The sequence below is a fragment of the Diorhabda sublineata genome, chromosome 5 (assembly GCF_026230105.1).
Source record: "Diorhabda sublineata isolate icDioSubl1.1 chromosome 5, icDioSubl1.1, whole genome shotgun sequence".
Taxonomy (NCBI): Eukaryota; Metazoa; Arthropoda; class Insecta; order Coleoptera; family Chrysomelidae; genus Diorhabda; species Diorhabda sublineata.
In genome coordinates this window covers 35,467,712-35,484,895 of record NC_079478.1, presented here as the reverse complement: position 1 = coordinate 35,484,895, position 17,184 = coordinate 35,467,712, and the positions used below count along the sequence as shown (strand labels likewise).

At 28.5% G+C, this 17,184-nt stretch overlaps 1 protein-coding gene across 1 annotated transcript in view; it reads right to left on the bottom strand.

The window, feature by feature from the left end:
- LOC130443788 (protein bicaudal C) overlaps positions 1 to 17,044 on the bottom strand; it is a 29,409-nt gene extending 12,365 nt beyond the window's left edge. The window contains exons 1-7 of the mRNA XM_056778621.1: positions 16,640 to 17,044; positions 15,625 to 15,738; positions 15,479 to 15,558; positions 14,492 to 14,704; positions 11,505 to 11,735; positions 11,052 to 11,445; positions 7,654 to 7,945 (exon numbers count right to left, since the gene is read on the bottom strand). Coding sequence (XP_056634599.1) covers positions 7,654 to 7,945; positions 11,052 to 11,445; positions 11,505 to 11,735; positions 14,492 to 14,704; positions 15,479 to 15,558; positions 15,625 to 15,738; positions 16,640 to 16,859 — 1,544 coding nt within the window. The 5' untranslated portion in view covers positions 16,860 to 17,044. The remainder of the gene's footprint in view (positions 1 to 7,653; positions 7,946 to 11,051; positions 11,446 to 11,504; positions 11,736 to 14,491; positions 14,705 to 15,478; positions 15,559 to 15,624; positions 15,739 to 16,639) is intronic.
- Between the last annotated feature and the right edge of the window lie 140 nt (positions 17,045 to 17,184).

The following is a 17,184-nucleotide window of genomic DNA, read 5'->3' as shown; positions in this document are numbered from 1 at the left end:
ACTTTTGTGAGTGTTAAATTGGAATCGAAAGATAAAAATGAGGAAAAGCGTCGACCGAAGGAAAATATTTCAAAATTGGGGTATAAAAAAAAGTATTTCGTTGTTATATGTATGTTCAAATATTTCGAAATAATGAAAAACTTGTCAAATTGACATTTTTAGTGAGTACATGTCATTTTGTGTTACAAGTTTTTCTTAATTAGGTTCCGTTTCCTATTTACAACGGTTTTTATTGAAATTTTTTAGTTTCCGATTGGCGTTTATCGTTTTCCAGTTCTACTAACGATGTTTTAAAATTTATTTACGATATCGTAAAATTCGGAAGCTAGAAAATGTGTTTCCACGTTTTTATTACTATTGGTATCGTCCTCGTATATTCAACATGAAAAAATGTCGCTCTTATATTGTGAAAAAATGATTTTTTCTACCAATTTACATCTAATTGTGCTGAGACATATGTTCTCATCATTTTCAGAAAAATAAGTCCAATTTACTATTGTCTTTAGTTTATGGTGCAATATTTTTTGTTTCCAATTGATGGTTATCATTTTCCAGATGTCCTAACTGCTTTTTTCTGATGCTTAGAAACTTACTAACCATATCGTTACAATTTGGAAACTGAAAAAATATGTTTCCTCGTTTCTATTACAATTGGTATCGCCCTCGTACATCAAACAATGAAAAATGTCGCTCTTATATTGTACTAAAACGTTTTAGATCATTTTTTTTACATATTTTGCTTATAAAACAGTTGAGAGACATATGTTTTCATCATTTTCCAAAGAATAGGTCCAATTTACAATTGTCTTTAGTTTATGGTGCAATATTTTACGATTTTTTTGTTTCCAATTGATGGTTATCATTTTCCAGATGTCCTAACTGCTTTTTTCTGATGCTTAGAAACTTACTAACCATATCGTTACAATTTGGAAACTGGAAAAATATGTTTCCTCGTTTTTATTACAATTGGTATCGCCCTCGTACATCAAACAATGAAAAATGTTGCTCTTATATTGTACTAAAAGGTTTTAGATCATTTTTTCTACATATTTTGCTTATAAAACAGCTGAGAGACATATGTTTTCATCATTTTCCAAAGAATAGGTCCAATTTACAATTGTCTTTAGTTTATGGTGCAATATTTTACGATTTTTTTGTTTCCAATTGATGGTTATCATTTTCCAGATGTCTTAACTGCTTTTTTCTGATGCTTAGAAACTTACTAACCATATCGTTACAATTTGGAAACTGAAAAAATATGTTTCCTCGTTTTTATTACAATTGGTATCGCCCTCGTACATCAAACAATGAAAAATGTCGCTCTTATATTGTACTAAAACGTTTTAGATCATTTTTTTTACATATATTGCTTATAAAACAGTTGAGAGACATATGTTTTCATCATTTTCCAAAGAATAGGTCCAATTTACAATTGTCTTTAGTTTATGGTGCAATATTTTACGATTTTTTTGTTTCCAATTGATGGTTATCATTTTCCAGATGTCTTAACTGCTTTTTTCTGATGCTTAGAAACTTACTAACCATATCGTTACAATTTGGAAACTGAAAAAATATGTTTCCTCGTTTTTATTACAATTGGTATCGCCCTCGTACATCAAACAATGAAAAATGTCGCTCTTATATTGTACTAAAACGTTTTAGATCATTTTTTTTACATATTTTGCTTATAAAACAGTTGAGAGACATATGTTTTCATCATTTTCCAAAGAATAGGTCCAATTTACAATTGTCTTTAGTTTATGGTGCAATATTTTACGATTTTTTTGTTTCCAATTGATGGTTATCATTTTCCAGATGTCCTAACTGCTTTTTTCTGATGCTTAGAAACTTACTAACCATATCGTTACAATTTGGAAACTGAAAAAATATGTTTCCTCGTTTTTATTACAATTGGTATCGCCCTCGTACATCAAACAATGAAAAATGTCGCTCTTATATTGTACTAAAACGTTTTAGATCATTTTTTTTACATATTTTGCTTATAAAACAGTTGAGAGACATATGTTTTCATCATTTTCCAAAGAATAGGTCCAATTTACAATTGTCTTTAGTTTATGGTGCAATATTTTACGATTTTTTTGTTTCCAATTGATGGTTATCATTTTCCAGATGTCCTAACTGCTTTTTTCTGATGCTTAGAAACTTACTAACCATATCGTTACAATTTGGAAACTGAAAAAATATGTTTCCTCGTTTTTATTACAATTGGTATCGCCCTCGTACATCAAACAATGAAAAATGTTGCTCTTATATTGTACTAAAACGTTTTAGATCATTTTTTCTACATATTTTGCTTATAAAACAGCTGAGAGACATATGTTTTCATCATTTTCCAAAGAATAGGTCCAATTTACAATTGTCTTTAGTTTATGGTGCAATATTTTACGATTTTTTTGTTTCCAATTGATGGTTATCATTTTCCAGATGTCCTAACTGCTTTTTTCTGATGCTTAGAAACTTACTAACCATATCGTTACAATTTGGAAACTGAAAAAATATGTTTCCTCGTTTTTATTACAATTGGTATCGCCCTCGTACATCAAACAATGAAAAATGTTGCTCTTATATTGTACTAAAACGTTTTAGATCATTTTTTCTACATATTTTGCTTATAAAACAGCTGAGAGACATATGTTTTCATCATTTTCCAAAGAATAGGTCCAATTTACAATTGTCTTTAGTTTATGGTGCAATATTTTACGATTTTTTTGTTTCCAATTGATGGTTATCATTTTCCAGATGTCCTAACTGCTTTTTTCTGATGCTTAGAAACTTACTAACCATATCGTTACAATTTGGAAACTGAAAAAATATGTTTCCTCGTTTTTATTACAATTGGTATCGCCCTCGTACATCAAACAATGAAAAATGTTGCTCTTATATTGTACTAAAACGTTTTAGATCATTTTTTTACATATTTTGCTTATAAAACAGTTGAGAGACATATGTTTTCATCATTTTCCAAAGAATAGGTCCAATTTACAATTGTCTTTAGTTTATGGTGCAATATTTTACGATTTTTTTGTTTCCAATTGATGGTTATCATTTTCCAGATGTCTTAACTGCTTTTTTCTGATGCTTAGAAACTTACTAACCATATCGTTACAATTTGGAAACTGAAAAAATATGTTTCCTCGTTTTTATTACAATTGGTATCGCCCTCGTACATCAAACAATGAAAAATGTCGCTCTTATATTGTACTAAAACGTTTTAGATCATTTTTTTTACATATATTGCTCATAAAACAGTTGAGAGACATATGTTTTCATCATTTTCCAAAGAATAGGTCCAATTTACAATTGTCTTTAGTTTATGGTGCAATATTTTACGATTTTTTTGTTTCCAATTGATGGTTATCGTTTTCCAGATCTATCAACTGCTGATTTTCAAGTTTCATCAAGTTCTGAACCTTACTTAACATGTCATTTTTCTTAAAAATAGTATTTCTTTCTTTTTATTATGATTTGTACTGCCTTTGTATATACAAAACTGAAGAATATCATTCGTATAGTATCCAAAAAAAATTTTAATCAATTTTCAGTGTATAACATTTACTTTTAAGATGCTGGGAGACATTTTTTTTGTTATAAACAAACAATTAGGTCCAATTTACCATCGTCCTTAAATTATAGATCAAAATTTTTATCGTTCTCCAGACCTACTAACTACTTCTTTCTGAGTCTCGGCTTTTTCTTTTGCTTGGAAAATAACATGAAACATCATTATCTTGAAAAAAATAAATACTTTCTTGTTTTTATTATGTTTAGTGCTTCCCTCGTATATGGAAAATTCGAAAATATCCGTCATATATAGTCGAAAATGCCTCATAATCCATTTTTTGTTCATAATTTGTTAATTTCAATTGGCTGGGAGACATTTTTTTGTTATAAACAAACAATTAGGTCCAATTTACCATCGTCCTTAGTTTATAGATCAAAATTTTTCAATTTTTTGGAGTATATCGTTCTCCAGACCTACTAACTACTTCTTTCTGAGTCTCGGCTTTTTCTTTTGCTTGGAAAATAACATGAAACATCATTATCTTGAAAAAAATAAATACTTTCTTGTTTTTATTATGTTTAGTGCTTCCCTCGTATATGGAAAATTCGAAAATATCCGTCATATATAGTCGAAAATGCCTCATAATCCATTTTTTGTTCATAATTTGTTAATTTCAATTGGCTGGGAGACATTTTTTTGTTATAAACAAACAATTAGGTCCAATTTACCATCGTCCTTAGTTTATAGATCAAAATTTTTCAATTTTTTGGAGTATATCGTTCTCCAGACCTACTAACTACTTCTTTCTGAGTCTCGGCTTTTTCTTTTGCTTGGAAAATAACATGAAACATCATTATCTTGAAAAAAATAAATACTTTCTTGTTTTTGTTATGTTTAGTGCTTCCCTCGTATATGGAAAATTCGAAAATATCGGTCATATATAGTCGAAAATGCCTCATAATCCATTTTTTGTTCATAATTTGTTAATTTCAATTGGCTGGGAGACATTTTTTTGTTATAAACAAACAATTAGGGCCAATTTACCATCGTCCTTAGTTGATAGATAAAAATTTTTCAATTTTTTGGAGTATATCGTTCTTTAGACCTACTAACTGCTTCTTTCTGAGTCTTTTTTCTTTTTGAGTCAGTGCTTTTTCTTTTTATTTGAACTCCCTCTCCTATTTATCAAAGACCTCTATGTTTGAACACCTAAAAATTGTGAAAAATTTTGTAATTTTACTATTTTGAATGCATTCACATTTTGATTTAGAGTTGAATTCAATAATTTTATAAATAACAATAAGAAAAATTGTAATAAGATGATTTTACTAATACTATCTATAATTAAATCGAAATATTTATAATGAAATATTTTTTCTGACTAATTTTAAATTACACTAAAAATATTTGTGATATATTTTTTATAAATTGTGATAATTACCATATTAAGTTGTACTTAAATTAATTATTTAATAAAGTGAATTAGTAATTTTTAGGTTATGTTTATTATTTGTCCCATTTTGAGAAAAAATGATTTAAAAAAAATTACCAAATATCCACAATTTCCATTTAATACAAAAAATGTTAGTTTTTCAATATTTAATTTCGTTTTTTGAGCCTAATTAATTTTTTTATACATTTTTATACAAGAAAATTTGAAAAATGATTAGGGGAGGGATGCAATTTTTTATCTATAATTATATACCCCTGAAACCCCCATTTAAGTTAATTTTTACTATAATCAATGGTATAAAGTTGAAACTTAAATTTTCCATAGTTGCTTCAAAATTATACGGGGGTATTTGAAAAAATTCGATGTATTATTTTGAGTAATGTATTTTTTAAAAAAGAATGTTTTTTTGGTTTAAATAGCAAAGGAATTATTTCGTATTCTTTTTGAATATCCATTAAAAAATCTGCTATTAGAAAAATTTTTATAATAGAATACTGAAAAAATTTTTATTAAAATTTCTTAAACATTATTTTAATTTCAACGTTACCAACAATTTAGCTTAATTTTTGCAGTATCAAATGAAATGGGGTCGAAACCTACACCTTCCATTTGATTCCTCAAAAAAATAAGTTACACAGGGGGCATTTGAAAAGTTATGAATTGGATAGGCGTAGATATGTTTTCACGTAATTATTTTGGGCAGTGTATTTTTCTAGAATGACTATTTTTCTTTTTAACAGCAAAGTATTTTTTATTTTTTACCGTTTTCAAATAATTCATATCAAAAAGTACACTCAAAAAAAATTATAAAAACAATTAAATCTAATTTTGTTTTTTTTTACTAAAATTTCTTGAAAATTATTTTAATTTCAACGTAACCAACAATTTGGGTTAATTTTTGCAGTATCAATGGAAATAGGGTCGAAACCTACACCTTCCATTGGATTCCTCAAAAAAATAAGTTACACAAGGGGCATTTGAAAAGTTATGAATTGGATAGGCGTAGATATGTTTTCATGTAATTATTTTGGGCAGTGTATTTTTCTAGAATGACTATTTTTCGTTTTAACAGCAAAGTATTTTTTATTTTTTACCGTTTTGGAATGATTCATATCAAAAAGTACACTCAGAAAAAATTATAAAAACAATTAAGTCTAATTTTGTTTTTTTTTTATTCAAATTTCTTAAAAATTATTTTAATTTCAACGTAACCAACAATTTGGGTTAATTTTTGCAGTATCAAATGAAATGCGGTCGAAACCTACACCTTCCATTGGATTCCTCAAAAAAATAAGTTATACAGGGGGCATTAAATAAGTATGAATTGGATAGGCGTAGATATGTTTTTATGTAATTATTTTGGGCAGTGTATTTTTCTAGAATGACTATTTTTCTTTTTAACAGCAAAGTATTTTTTATTTTTTACCGTTTTGGAATGATTCATATCAAAAAGTACACTCAGAAAAAATTATAAAAACAATTAAGTCTAATTTTGTTTTTTTTTTATTCAAATTTCTTAAAAATTATTTTAATTTCAACGTAACCAACAATTTGGGTTAATTTTTGCAGTATCAAATGAAATGCGGTCGAAACCTACACCTTCCATTGGATTCCTCAAAAAAATAAGTTATACAGGGGGCATTAAATAAGTATGAATTGGATAGGCGTAGATATGTTTTTATGTAATTATTTTGGGCAGTGTATTTTTCTAGAATGACTATTTTTCTTTTTAACAGCAAAGTATTTTTTATTTTTTACCGTTTTGGAATGATTCATATCAAAAAGTACACTCAGAAAAAATTATAAAAACAATTAAGTCTAATTTTGTTTTTTTTTTATTCAAATTTCTTAAAAATTATTTTAATTTCAACGTAACCAACAATTTGGGTTAATTTTTGCAGTATCAAATGAAATGCGGTCGAAACCTACACCTTCCATTGGATTCCTCAAAAAAATAAGTTATACAGGGGGCATTAAATAAGTATGAATTGGATAGGCGTAGATATGTTTTTATGTAATTATTTTGGGCAGTGTATTTTTCTAGAATGACTATTTTTCTTTTTAACAGCAAAGTATTTTTTATTTTTTACCGTTTTCAAATAATTCATATCAAAAAGTACACTCAAAAAAAATTATAAAAACAATTAAATCTAATTTTGTTTTTTTTTATTAAAATTTCTTGAAAATTATTTTAATTTCAACGTTACCAACAATTTGGGTTAATTTTTGCAGTATCAAATGAAATGGGGTCGAAACCTACACCTTCCATTGGATTCCTCAAAAAAATAAGTTACACAAGGGGCATTTGAAAAGTTATGAATTGGATAGGCGTAGATATGTTTTCATGTAATTATTTTGGGCAGTGTATTTTTCTAGAATGACTATTTTTCTTTTTAACAGCAAAGTATTTTTTATTTTTTACCGTTTTGAAATGATTCATATCAAAAAGTACACTCAGAAAAAATTATAAAAACAATTAAATCTAATTTTGTTTTTTTTTATTAAAATTTCTTGAAAATTATTTTAATTTCAACGTAACCAACAATTTGGGTTAATTTCCTGGTAGTAATTCGATCTTAGGACGATTAAATTTTAACATGGGGGGCAGAAAAAGTTTATTTTTAATGAAATTTTGAAAAATTTAAAAGAATCTTAAACTGAAAACTTATCAACTCACCCACTATTCACGTTAGTTTGAGCGACATTATACACGAACTGGGGCTGTTGCACCATCCCCACGAACGGAGCTTGATTCTGCCCCGTCGGCGTAGCTGGATACTTCCAAGAAGGCGATACAAGAGGACTCATCATCGGAGACAAAGGACGCATCATATTCGGATTAGTCGAAGGTAACGACAAATTCGTCGACGAAGACGGCAGTTGAGGAAGATGATACGTTGGAGGGATATCTGCATGGACGTAAGGATCGTCGAAACCAAGGATGTAACTACGAGTTTTGTAAATATTTCCTGTATAAAGAAAGATAATTCAGTCTAATACGATTTTTTCTTTCTCCAGAAATAGTTTTAACATCCCCACCAACATATGGAAGCCATCCGAAAAGATTTAAAGGTGTTGAAGGTCATCTATGACCTTAGTAGATAGGTTATCGTTGGAATTTTGAAAATAATTTCATGATAACATCGTTGGGCCTCTATAATGTGGTACCAAAAAAAAAGAAACCAAAATAATATTCTCGTAATATTTCCTGGTAATAAAAATATGCAAAAATTTTTTTTTTTTGCAACTCTAATTTATATTCAGTGTACACCTACAAGCATCTAGAACTTTCTGACGATGTAGTACCATGTAACGAAATGAATGAAAAGGTGTAGTTTGTACTCAAGAAGAAAAACTCGAAAATTAGATAAAAAAACTCATAAATAGCTAGAAAGACTCACGAATCCGCTAGAAAACTCAAAAATTAGTATGAAAAACTAAAAAATTAGCTATAAAAACTCAAATATAATTAGAAAACTTGAGCATTTGCGAGAAAAATTTAAAAATTAGCTATAAAAACTCAAAAATTGAGTAGAAAAACTCAAAATACGTAGAAAAAATCAAAAATTAGCTAGAAAGATCGTCGAATCTGCTAGAAAACTCAAAAATTAGTATGAAAAACTAGAAAATTAGCTATAAAATCTCAAAAATTGAGTAGAAAAAATCGAAAATTAGCTAGAAAAACTCTCGAATCTGCTAGAAAACTCAAAAATTAGTATGAAAAACTAAAAAATTAGCTATAAAAACTCAAATATAATTAGAAAACTTAAGCATTTGCGAGAAAAATTTAAAAATTAGCTATAAAAACTCAAAAATTGAGTAGAAAAACTCAAAATACGTAGAAAAAATCAAAAATTAGCTAGAAAGATCGTCGAATCTGCTAGAAAACTCAAAAATTAGTATGAAAAACTAAAAAATTAGCTGTAAAAACTCAAAAATAACTAGAAAACTCAAAATTTAGCTGAAAAACTCAAAAATTGGCTAGAAAAACTCAACATACGTAGAAAAAAATCGAAAATTAGCTAGAAAAACTCTCGAATCTGCTAGAAAACTCAAAAATTAGTATGAAAAACTAAAAAATTAGCTATAAAAACTCAAAAATAATTAGAAAATTTAAGCATTAGCCAGAAAAATTTAAAAATTAGCTATAAAAACTCAAAAATTGAGTAGAAAAACTCAAAATACGTAGAAAAAATCAAAAATTAGCTAGAAAGACTCTCGAATCTGCTAGATAACTCAAAATTTAGCTGAAAAACTAAAAAATTAGCTATAAAAACTCAAAAATCAGTTGTAACTCTAAAGATAGCTGGAAAAATTCAAAAAGACTAAAAAATTAGTAGAAACACTCACGATAGCTAGGGAAACTCAAATATTAGCTAGAAATTTTAAAATCAGCTAAAAAACTCAAAAATAAGTATGAAAAACTAGAAAATTAGCTATAAAAACTCAAAAATAACTAGAAAACTCAAGTATTAGCGAGAAAACCTTAAAAATTAGCTGGAAAAACTCAAAAATTGAGTAGAAAAACCCAAAAATTAGCTAGAAAGACCCTCAAATCTGCTAGAAAATTGAAAAATTAGCTATAAAAACTCAAAAAATAGCTAGAAAACTCAAACATTAGCGAAAAAACCTGGAAAATTAGCTAGAAAAACTAGAAATACTGGAAAATCAGCTAGAAAAACTGAAAAACAGCTAGATAACTCAAAATGTAGCTGAAAAAATGAAAAATTGACTAGAAAAACTCAAAAATCAGTTATAACTCTAAATACACCTGGAAGAATTCGAAAACTAGCTAAAAATTTAAAAATTAAGTAGAAAAACTCAAGATAACTAGATAAAAATCAAAAATTAGTTAGAAATTTAAAATCAGCTAGAAAATTCAAAAAATGGTATGAAAAAATAAAAAATTAGATATAAAAACTCAAAAATACCTGGAAAACTCAAACATTAGCGAGAAAATCTAAAAAAATAACTAAAAACTTAAAAAAAACTCAAGACACCGGGAAAAACTCAAAAATTAGCTAGAAAGACTCACGAATCAGCTAGAAAACTCATAAAACTAAAAAATTAGCTATAAAAACTCAAACATCAGCGAAAAAAACTAAAAAAGTAGCTAGAAAAATTTAAAAATCAGCTACAAAACTCAAAAATTACGTGAAAAATTCAATATTTACGTAGAAAACTGTAAAATTAGATAGAATAACTGAAAATTTGTAGAATAACTGAAAACTTGGATAGAAAAACTCAAAAATTAGCTATAAAAATTCAAAAACCAGCTATAAAATCTCAAAAATTAGCTAGTAAAACTGGAAAATTATCTATAAAAACTCGAGATCCAAGCCTAAATGCACTTCCTGGAATCCATTCTATTTCCAGCATTATAAGAGTTCTTCTGAAAGACTAATCTCAACCAGAAGGTGTTTCCTAGAATCCTTTTCTTATGTAGCATTATTAGATATCTGAAGAACTGATCCAATCCGAAACATAGTTCCTGGAACCCCTTTTGTATCCAACATTTTCAAAGTAAAGATGAACTGATTCAAACCGAAAGGTACTTCCTGGAATCCTTTTTGTATCCCACCGTTTCTTGGAATCATTTTTGTTTCCAATATTATGACAGTTCTGAAGGAATGTTCCAAACCAAAAGCATTTCCTGGAATCCTTTTCGTATCCAGCATGCTCGGTGATCTGGAGAAGTAATCGAGGTTTAGAAGGATTGATCAAAACCAAAAGGCATCTACTGAGATGCTTTCTGGTTCCAACATCATCAAAGGAGTGTCCCACAGTGTGTATCCCCTAGGGAAGACTTTTTTTCTTCCTTCCTTCTTTCCTGATCAATAAAAGGCATTAGTTTCCTTTCCTGGTGAGTGTTTTGGACCCTTAATTCCCTCCCTAGAACCCAAATTATGAAAAACTATATTCATTTTGTCTGTTTTATCAATTTTTTGTCGACAACATGAACCTGGCTATCAAAATGGATCTATGAGTGACATTTTTGATTCCAGATCAATTCCTGTGGTGTAAATTTAAGACGAAGTGCCTGTAAAAAAAATTAGTGATCTAAGGGAGACTTACCAGCGTTCTTTTCCACACCTTTGATAACGCAAGCTCTGGTATTCTGCTTAGCTTTCTGTCTTATAGTGACGGTAACATCGTAATTATTCTGAACGTCGGCTAACTGATCAGGTCTGGTCCTCAAACTACCACTTTCTTCAGGTAAATCGAAAATAATTATCAACGGAAGACTACCCAACAGCAACTGTCTAGCTTTATAAACGTCGTGGATATTTCCGGAGATGTTGACGTTGCTCTTCTTCAAATTCGGAATATTCGGATCCTGAGCATCGGGAAACATAATTTGGCAGTTGGTATATTTCATAATCTGTTTGAGATTGGAGTGATTCTTGCCCAAGACGACTTGGTGATGGTGAGGGGATATTTCCATAGACATTTGTACGGGAATTTGATTCTGGAAAGGATTTTGTTTATCCGAAGGAACGTAAATTATTATGAAAAATAATAATTTACCGCTAAACTTTCGCACATGTATTCCATTAGTAAAATGGTCGCTTGTTTCACTTGATCGACTTCCCATTCGACTCCTTTTACCAAAACTAAAGTAGCGTGGAGTTTCGGTCTGGTTTTGAACATGACTTGAACTTTGTACTGTTCTTGAATCTTAACGATATACGTAGATGTGGCATCGATGTTTTGCGTCATTATAGGTAACTCGAAACCGAAAATCAAAGGTATCAATTCCTGTGGGAGAAACATTTTTTTCATATAAAATGATCACCCTTCGGAGAGGTCGAATTGGATTGGTGAAAAATGGAAAAGGCACACATCACATCACCCTGTATAATATGTTACGTTACGATAAATTCAAGAACTAACTGAAAATACTGGAGAATTAGCTAGAAAAACTCAAAAATAAGATATAAAACTCAAAAAATTGCTCAAAAATTACTTAGAAAACTCAAAATATTGGTAGAAAACAAAAACTTGGCTGGAAAAAATAAAAAATTGGTTATAAAAACTTAAAAAAGCTATAAAACCCAAAAATTAGCTCGAGATACTGGTATTTGGTAGAAAAACTCAAAAATCAGCTAGAAAAATTCAAAAATTAGCTACAAAGCTCAAAAATTACTTAGAAAACTCAAAATATTGATAGAAAAGTGAAAACTTGGCTGGAAAAAATAGAAAATTGGTTATAAAAACTTAAAAAAGCTATAAAACCCAAAAATTAGCTCGAGATACTGGTATTAGCTAGAAAAACTCAAAACTCAGCTGGATAAATTCAAAAACTAGCTGAAAATATTGGAGAATTAGCTAGAAAAACTCAAAAATAAGATATAAAACTCAAAAAATTGCTCAAAAATTACTTAGAAAACTCAAAATATTGGTAGAAAACTAAAAACTTGGCTGGAAAAAATAAAAAATTGGTTATAAAAACTTAAAAAAGCTATAAAACCCAAAAATTAGTTCGAGATACTGGTATTAGCTAGAAAAACTCAAAAATCAGCTAGAAAAATTCAAAAATTAGCTACAAAGCTCAAAAATTACTTAGAAAACTCAAAATATTGATAGAAAAGTGAAAACTTGGCTGGAAAAAAAAGAAAAACTCAAAACTCAGCTGGATAAATTCAAAAACTAGCTGAAAATATTGGAGAATTAGCTAGAAAAACTCAAAAATAAGATATAAAACTCAAAAAATAGTTAGAAAAATTCAAAAATTAGCTACAAAGCTCAAAAATCACTTAGAAAACTCAAACAATTGGTAGAAAACTGAAAACTTTGCTGGAAAAAAATAGAAAATTGGTTATAAAAACTTAAAAAAGCTATAAAACCCAAAAATTGGCTAGAGATACTGGAATTACCTAGAAAAACTCAAAACTCTGCTGGAAAAATTCGAAAATTCAAAATTAACTGGAAAAACTAGAAAATTGGTTAGGAAAACTCAAAAATAAGCTATAAAACTCAAAAAAGCTGCAAAACTCAAAAATTAGCTGGAAAAACTAAAAAATTGGATATAAAAACTCAAAATTTAATTAGAAACACACAAAAGTTAAATAGAAAAATTAAAAAATTAGCTACAAAGCTAAAAAATTACTTAGAAAACTCAAAATATAGGTAGAAAACTGAAAAATTAGCTGGAAAAAATAGAAAATTGGTTATGAAAACTTAAAAAAGCCATAAAACGCAAAAATTAGCTAGAGATACCGGTATTACCTAGAAAAACTCAAAACTCAGCTGGAAAAATTCGAAAATAAGCTAAAAGTCTCAAAAATTTGCTGGAAAAACTCAGAAATTAACTGGAAAAACTAGAAAATTGGTTAGAAAAACTCAAAAATAAGCTATAAGTCTCAAAAATAAGCTATAAAACTCAAAAATTAGCTATAAAAATTCAAAAATTAGCTGGAAAAACTGAAGAAATGGATAGAAAAACTCAAAATTTAAGTAGAAACACAAAAGTTAAATGGAAAAATTCCAAAATTAGCTGGAAATATTGGAAAATTAGCTAGAAAAACCCCCAAAATAATTTTAAAAACTCGAAAAATAACCAGAAAAATTCAAAAATTAGCTATAAAGCTCAAAAATTACTTAGAAAACTCAAAATATAGGTAGAAAACTAAAAACTTAGCTGGAAAAAATAGAAAATTGGTTATAAAAAATTTAAAAAACTATAAAACCCAAAAATTAGATAGAGATACTGGAATTAGATAGAAAAATTCAAAAATAAGCTAAAAGACTCAAAAATTAGCTGGAAAAACTAGAAAATTGGTTAGAAAAACTCCAAAATAAGCTATAAAACTCAAAAAACAGCCAGACAAAAATTCAAAGATTAGTTAGAAACGATGGAAAATTGATAGATTCAAAAACTAGCTGAAAATATTGGAGAATTATCTAGAAAAACTCAAAAATTAAGCAGAAAACTCGAAAAGTTGGATAGAAAAGCTCAAAAATTAGCTAGAAATACTGGAAAAACTCAAAAATAAGCTATCACTCTGTATAATATGTTACGTTTTCACATTTATAATATTTCTGGTATAGCTTTATGCCCTTTTGTCCTATTCAAATCAGACTAAACATAACATCAAAGACGTGTATTGAAGGAACTTTCGCGATTTTTTTGAAGATTCGATTGGAAATTTGATTTTACTTGATTCAAAAAACGTTTTTACTGAGAATTTATCAAAATTGAAAATTGGTGACCTAACCGCTGGGTTTCCACGATTTTTCATAAACAATCAACGAAATGTATGTGAAAAATACTACCACGCCATCTGTAAGTGAAATGTAACCTCTAAATAATCCAGATTTACGAAATTTCAAATGAAAATTCAATTGAATATTAAAACACCCTGTATAATAATATATGCCGTTTACTCTACTCAGTTACAACACTGGAATAAAGTCCCACCATTTTTTTTCTAATTTAAAATTAATAAAAAAATAAAATAAAATAAATAAAAACATAATTAAGTAAAATAGGTACAAATACGAGTCCTACTTACCCTGACGCGGCTCCTCGCGTTTTCTACGCCGTTTATATCGCCGGAAATCGATACTTGATTACTTTTTTCGGTCGGATTCGATCGATTGGAATCGGGGAAGTGAACGTGACACTGAGTTTCTTCCATGACACGTTTAATACTCAAACCCCCCTTACCGATAATGTGGGAATGATCGGTGTAGCTCACGTCCATCTTCATGGTTATCCTATTACACTAAATAAAAAAAAAATAAAGTGGAAGGAATGTTTTTAACAGTCTTGGAACCCCACTTTTTAGTCCCTGTTGTTATTTCACTCACAGTTCAAACGGATTAGTTTGAAACGAAAAAATTGTTACGGCTATACCGATTTGTTTACAATAGCGATTCGTAATCGAAAATTTCATGGGAACACCTGCAGGTTGCGGTATATAACTCATCATAACAATCATACCTCGTAAATGATTTTTAAAACAATATTTAATAACAAATAAATGTCAATAAGAAACTTTAAGTTTTTATTTTTATTTTATTTATACCTTAGACCCCCTTAAAACTATCAATTTTTATAAATTAGACGCAGTTTGCCCCCTTGAAACTATCTGTAATACAATAAACGCGAATAATATTTTCCAATTATCATTTAAAGAGTGTCTACTCAACCTTAGAGTAGATATTTTATCAGACTCCTTGAATACAGTTGTTTCGAACTCTGATATAGACCGTGAAGTCGGTCCTGTTCTATTTTTCATGACTTATTTAAATATTCTTTGTTTTTTTTTACTTATTTTTATAGAGACGATTTCTAAGAAGGCTTTTCGGTTTGTTTACGACAAATTGGAGATTTCCAGAAATCGAAGATTCTAGAATGTGATGATAGTATATAAAATGAATCCCTAACAGTCGAAATTAACATATTAGAATGTGATAAGTGAAATAAACGATGTATTTGAATAAATTAAATGTTAAGTGTGAAGTGGAGAACATTACAGAGTGGAAAAATTAAATACCTTGGTGTCCAATAAAGTCACGATTCTTTCTTTGGCTGCTTTCACGTCTTCAGGTCGACCAGCAATTCTGACATGAGGGTCTAGATTTGAAGAAAAATTATTTTACGGTTAGATAATGATAAATTTTCAAATTTTCGAAAATTTACCTTTCTTTGATTTTGCTCCAATTTTCAATTTATTTGGCCAAGTTATATAAGTGTCTGTATCTTCCATTATTTTTGCAAAAAATACGTCGGCTGGTATGAGGGCTTCATTGTCACCTATAATTTCCATTAATTTGATCCAATTTTGAATTTTTTCAGTTAAATATTCAAATAAAAAGAAGAAAAATGGGATTAAAAGACAATAATCTTAACAGTAATCGATTTTTTTTTAATAAAAATATTTGTGCTTCAATTATTTATGAATTACAGAAAATTGGTTTTAAAATAAGGGGGGTACGTACTCGAAATAATTTTAAAAATCACAAAAATCTAAAAAAAATGGCAAAAATTTTTTTAATATCTTTCAGAGGCACAAAAATGAGAAAAAAATTCGTTCTGGGATATAAAAATAATCAAATGAATAATACGTATTTTTAGATTTAAAAAAGGAGAAAATAAACAAACAAAATTTTGATTTATATCAATTAATATAAATTATTTTAATAAAAAGTGGGGTTAAGGTAAATAATAAATCAACTATTCTCAAAAATTCGAAGAAATTTAGTTAAAAAAAAATGTTGAATGTATTTGGGGGGGTTAAAATTAGCCAAAAAAAATTTTTTTTACAAAATATCTCCAAACTATGGAAAGATATGAAAAAAATTTAAAAAAAAAGTAGAGACTAATATTTTCTTGAAAATTGTTCCAAATAACAGTTGGGGCGATCAGAATAATTATTTTAGCGCATGCTCAAGGAAGTATAAGGACAGTTAATTACGTAAAACCATGTAGGATAGTTCCAAGTATCTAATGACTTTATAAAGATCAATTCTTCATTCACGAGACATCCTGTATATTAAATTAAACCATTGTATATGTAGAGAACACTAAACAAAGTCGAAATATAGGGTACTAAAGATCAAAAAACCGGAAAAATGAAAATACTTCTTGCTGAAATTGTTTTTTTATTAAATTTTGATTGGAAAATGTTTTTTTTTTTAAATTAATAATTCCTCACCAGTTAACATCTGTTCCAATTTTTTCCTATCAACTCTAAACCGGTCCTGATGCAAGTCGGAGACCTCCTTGAGTCCCAGTTTCGCGAGAAGGTCCCTCATTTCCTCCTTGGAGTCCCAACTAGACGTCCATTCGGAGGTGGTGGTTTCTGATGCTTCCGAAAGTGTATCGGAATTTTTGTTGACGTCAAGTACGCGATTCGCTAAAAAATTGCAGGCCATTTTTTTCGCACGAAACACATTCAAAAAAAAAAAACAAAAAAATACGGTTTATTGAGTCACTTTCGCGTGTTCTTTAAAGCGAAATTGAGTTTGCGTTGATTAAAAATTATAAATCTTCAAGGTGACTACTTGAACGCAACTGAAAGTTTCTTAAATACGTCGAATTTAATAAAATATCGTACAACTTTTTACTCACCGTCGTTATCGGTCGTTTTTATACGAAAACTTTTTGTTCGGACAACCTATAAAATCGTCAAAATACACCGTACAGGATGTCACATTTCCAATTGAATTAAACGCTTACTTGAAGTGACTAAATACTTAT